Source organism: Poecilia mexicana, unplaced genomic scaffold (genome assembly GCF_051168715.1).
Source record: "Poecilia mexicana isolate PSO_F unplaced genomic scaffold, ASM5116871v1 scaffold_4, whole genome shotgun sequence".
In the NCBI taxonomy this organism is placed as follows: domain Eukaryota; kingdom Metazoa; phylum Chordata; class Actinopteri; order Cyprinodontiformes; family Poeciliidae; genus Poecilia; species Poecilia mexicana.
The window spans coordinates 28,776,669-28,781,936 of NW_028263373.1; the positions used below are offsets into that span (position 1 = coordinate 28,776,669).

General features: G+C 43.6%; 1 protein-coding gene across 1 annotated transcript; it reads right to left on the minus strand.

The window, feature by feature from the left end:
- Positions 1-398: 398 nt before the first annotated feature.
- On the minus strand, positions 399-4,849 carry LOC106921324 (chymotrypsin-like elastase family member 3B). Its single transcript, XM_014992934.2, has 8 exons — positions 4,701-4,849; positions 4,494-4,582; positions 3,485-3,582; positions 3,241-3,369; positions 2,167-2,303; positions 898-1,040; positions 653-805; positions 399-525 (listed from the first exon to the last, which is right to left on the minus strand). Exons 1-8 carry the CDS (start codon positions 4,741-4,743, stop codon positions 508-510), a joined length of 810 nt encoding a protein of 269 aa, XP_014848420.1. The 5' UTR covers positions 4,744-4,849; the 3' UTR covers positions 399-507.
- Between the last annotated feature and the right edge of the window lie 419 nt (positions 4,850-5,268).

The following is a 5,268-nucleotide window of genomic DNA, read 5'->3' on the forward strand; positions in this document are numbered from 1 at the left end:
TCTTTCTTTCTTTCTTTCTTTCTTTCTTTCTTTCTTTCTTTCTTTCTTCCTTTCTTTCTTTCTCTCTTTCTCTCTTTCTCTCTTTCTTTTTTGCCTGAAGGCATCAGACAGTCCATTCACCTGGGCAGCCATTTGCTTGACTTTGGCGGTGATTGATAGAATCTCCTGACTCATGAGTCCTCCACCCACCGGGCGGTCGATCGTCCATCTCTTGTTTTATCACACAGCAAGGAGTGATGGAGTGTGGAGAGGTAGAGCAGGCTGGGAAGCTGCGTACACCTTCTCTGGACGTTTTAGGAGAGTGCTTGGTGGAAAACTGCGGCGCTAAACTTTGTGGCGCCAGCGAAAGGTCGTGGCAGCTGACGGGTTAGCATATTGAAAACATAAGAATAATCAAATCAATTTTATTTTATTTTTATTGAGGATTTTGGAAGCTTTTGTTAAGTCTTTCAAGCTCGCCTACAAATTCCTTGAACGTATTTGTTTTGGTCGGCCTCCTGGTTGGCCTCAGTAATTCTGGATCACCTGCAGAAACAACAGGTAAAGCAGACATTCCACGTGTCTTGCTAATTGTTGATACCAGCTGCAGTACTTTTTAAATTTTTTTTTATCTCTACAGACGGACGGACGTGCGGCCAGATGCTGATTTTACCTCGTTGAGCCACTCGGTGAAGGCAGAGGTGCGCGTGAACACGGTGGGTTTCTGCACTTCGTTGCACACGGCGGAAGACACGAAGCTGGTCACGCCCTGAATGTACCACCTACCATCCTGACCCAGACAGTTCAGAGGACCCCCAGAGTCCCCCTGTGACACAAACACAGCATGGAGCCTCAGACCGAGTCTGGATGTAGCTGCTGAAGCTCAAACAGGTGGATTCTGTTGATGCATTGACTCACGTTGCACGCAGAAACGACATCGCCTCCTGCGCACACCATGGTGGTCTTCACCGTGTGGCCCCACCAGTCGCTGCGGCTGCAGACGCTGTGCTCCACCACGGGCAGCGAGGCCTGCTGCAGTATGTCAGGCATGGGGCCGTGGGCTGATGATTCACAGAGAACATCGATATGTAAACATATTCAGCATTCAGCTGATAAAGGTGGAGGTATTATGGAAAAAATTATCAAACTTATTTGGCACAACTCGTGCAAAAAGGTTGAAAACATCCGATGTGTAAAGGGGCAGTAATATGTATTTAGTAGTCACATGGTGCCATATTTTAGCACAACCAAGTAACTACGTTACCTCAAGTTGTTACAAAAATGCTGTAAATGTCAAACATTTAAAGAAATTTTACCTTTGTAAATTAACGCCTTGAAATTGGGCCTCTGTCTCTTTAAGAAGCTCCTGCTCTTTCTGACAGTAAATCGTCACAACAAAGTTTCTCCATTAAGCCTTTAACAACATTTTTAGGAGCGTTTCACTGAGAAGTAGCTCCTATAATGAGCTCAGCAGATGCACAGTTCCTCCAGGTGTTTGCTAATTGCTGCTGTAGGAGCCGAGTGGGGGAAGTCGCGGCTGATGGCTGCACTGTGAGACGGGAGCTTGACTTGGAAACTGCACCTCTCAATCAAACCCCTTTTTAGAATTGCTGAGCAGCTTTTTGCATATTTCTATTGGCATTTTGACCTTTTCTCTTTGTTGCTGAGCTCCCAGTTTTTGAGGTTGGAGAAAACTCTGTAAATCTTTAGCTCCTCCCACAAATTCCAAAACATAAATAATTTTGGTATGAAAATGCTGACTATGACTGGAACTGCTTCCTCCTCAACATTAGAGGGATTAATCATTGGGACACGTTGACTGGAGTTACACCAGTGGATGCAACCAGATGCAGACTGGCCATCGGGAGCACCAGGATGTTTCCCAGTGGCCTGACCACTGGTACGGGTGGAGTCTAAGTGACAACAGAACTTACATCTGCTGTTGATGGTAAAGTGCACAATTTGATTTAAAACTCAATTCAGTCATGGTGGTTAATTCTACGTGTTAATTCTATGGTGGTGGCCTGGGATGGCATTAAATTCCTGGCTTGGATTATAGTCCCAGTCTGGTCCTGTGTGGTGCAGACTCTAGCACATACAGCAAAGTTCTGACAAATCGAACAGTATGTTCAAAATAGTCTAATCCAGGGGACAAACAGTGTGAGAGAGGAATAGCAGGGACCTTACTGTAAAGGTTTCCCCAGCCGGAGATGAAACAACGGGTCCCGTGGGCCAGGATCTCTTCTGCCTGAGGAAGACAAGCCACGCCGACGCTGTCGTTCATAATGGGGCTCTTATCCAGCTTCAGCAGGGCGAGGTCGTTGCTGAGAGAGAAGCATTGTCACATGAAGAGTTTGTCTAAACAGGAAGGTAAGCACTTTAACGTGTCGTCTGTCGTTCTGATCCTGTGCGTTTCTTTTAGTGCCCTCAATTGATTAAAAAAGGTGATCAGATTCGTCACACTCAGGCGTTGTGATCAGTCGCGATTAATTGTTATGTTTAACTCTGTAAGCTTGAAGTGTTGAAATGCACGTTTTCAAAAAAATGCTTCAGAAAATGTTTATTGCCACAAACCGAATTGGATGGAGATTCTCCGTTTTTTAGGTTTTCATAGTCAGGAGAGTTTAAAAGAAGTAAGTTTGTTTCAAACGTAATTTAGAAATGTTAACTATAAACTACTTGTGCTTTGGTGGAAGGATAATTCAACGTTGGTACTACCCTGGTTTTATCCAAACGTCCTTGACTATGTTTTGATTGTGTTTTTTTTTTACACCTGTTTTTAAGGATTGCTTTGGCACCAATGGACTTTATTTGACAGTAATCTGTCAGGAAAGGGGTAGCAAGAAGACACGTAGCAAAGGAACTGAGGCCTATATGCTTTGTTTACAGGGTGTTCGCTTGAACCGCAGTGTTTGTTAAAGTGAAATTTGCCAAAATTTGCTCCTTACTCATCTTTTTGCTTGCCACTCAGCATTGTTGACTGCAGCACAAGACCGTTAAACGTGCTTTTTTGAGCTAGGTAACCCTCTGCAGGAGAGAGGCTTCTAGGTCAAAATACGTAACGCAATTAATATGCATGTGATATCGACGTGTTAAGCTTTGTAGATCAATTCTATGCAGCCCTAATCTCTTTATTTTCATTTGATCATATTTGCTGTGCGGCAAAATAGCCATCTGGTGCTTCATCTCGTCGATGAATTCATTAATCTGTTTTAGGTGGTTGAACTCTTTGCTTCATGCAAACAAACCCAACACACCCACCCGTTGGCCACGTGGTCGATGTCCCACTCAGGATGGACAACGATGCGCAGGATGTCTCTGATCTGCTCTGTGCCCTCCTGCAGGCTCATGTCATGCTCCCCTAAAACCACGCGGTACACATCTCCTGGCCTTCACAAGAGAGAACACGTTCACTTCTCATCAATATGTGGCAGCACCATTTCACTTTAAGCATCTGGCGTTATTATGTCACGTTGTATTGGCGGTACTGTGAGTAGGTGGTCACCAGATGCAGTGTCCGGCAGTCAGCACCCAGCGAGGAGCCACCAGCGTTCCTCCGCATGTGTGATGGAAGCGGGAGCCATGTTGCACTTGCAGGGAGATCTGTGAAAGTTGCGCCTTATTTTATGTTCCAACAAGTCAGATAATGGTGCATGAATAAGACAACGCGAGGCAAAAGTATTCAATTTTAGCAGAGAGTGGCTGCTAAGGTGACTACTTTTAGCCAACGCAGTCACTATAAAGTCGCATGTCGGACCATCATCACTTAGCACTGAGGTGGATGTAGCTAAATGTAGGTCAATCCTGGAAGAAAACCTTTTAGTCAACAAAATACTTGACTCTGACTGAACTCATCTTACTTTGCAATGAAAAATCAGCAAATATAGTACATAAAAACATAATTTTGCCATTCTTTCGCATTTGTGAGGTCAGACACTGACGTTGGATGAGGAGGCGTGGCCAGTCTCAGCTCTAACTCACTGTGAAGGCGTCCTATCGGGTTGGGGTCAGGACAGTGAAGTTCTGATACACCAACTCACTCATCCATGTGTTTATGGATCTCACTTGGTACATTGGCCTACAGTTGCATTAAAACACGAAGTGACAATTTCTGAACTGCTGTCAGAGTCAGGAGCATTATAATGTCCAAAATGATGAAGTATGAAGAGTTTATTTTATTAAAACTAAGGGGAGATGTCAAAGTCTTGGAAAAAAGGTGCATACAATAACCTCGTCTACATAAAACTTTACTCTGTAAGTAATGCATTAGGCAAGCGCTGGTCGCCTGGCAACGGCCAAATCCAGACTGGCACATATAAAAAAACACCACATTTTTTTTACTTAATAAGTTAACCATCTATTATTATCCTTCAATTTCATGTTGAGAGTTAGACCCATATGCACCCTTTGCTCTGGTCTATCACAAAGAAAATTGTCTTTTTCTTTTTGTGGTTGTGAATGTGGTCAAATCGACCCTGGGTGTGAATACTTTTTCGAGGCGCCGTATGATTTACCTGCCAAGGCCAGCTATGGGGACGAGCATCGACTCCATTCACAACCCTGCTGGTGTCTGGCTTCACCGCAGGTGAACCGCACCCAAAAACTACGGAAAACATCAGAACAAATCGTTCTGTCAATGAAGTCTAATATCAGGTAAATATGTGACAACTGTATTTTAAAATGAGAGGATAACTTCAGAAAAATAAAAAAAAAAACCTCACCAAACGCTACCTGCAGCAGGACGACGACTAGAGTCTGCAGCATGTTTTCAGTGTAACAGGAAAAATAATCCTGCTCTGTCCCGCTCTGCTCCTTTTATATCGCCGTTGTTCTGAGAATCCAAACTGAGACGCGGCCTTATCACGACCGGCTGAGAAAGAGTCCCACTTCCACAGATGTGTCAACTTTTCAGCCAAAAACTCATAACTCAGCTAAGCCATTTCAGTGAGCGCCTTGTCTGTCAGGAAATGTGCAGAGAGAATTATGGTATTTTGAACATCCAACATCTATTGAGTCTGTTGTTTCAATTTGGTTTTTTGTGCAAATTATAAAAAGGGGTGACATTTCTGCACTACACCATTCCACTCAATTTCAGCTCTCAGAAGCCAGAAAATGTCAACAGAATTGAGTTATTTGGCGGCTAATTTAACAATCAATGCCTAATTAAAGTGAATCGCTGAATGAACATTGCAGAACAAAAAGTATCTCCTGCTTTCTAATTTAAAAAAAAATGCTCAGAAATGTTGCTGGTGTTTGCCAGCTTCCCTGGGTAAATAATAAATCTAATCC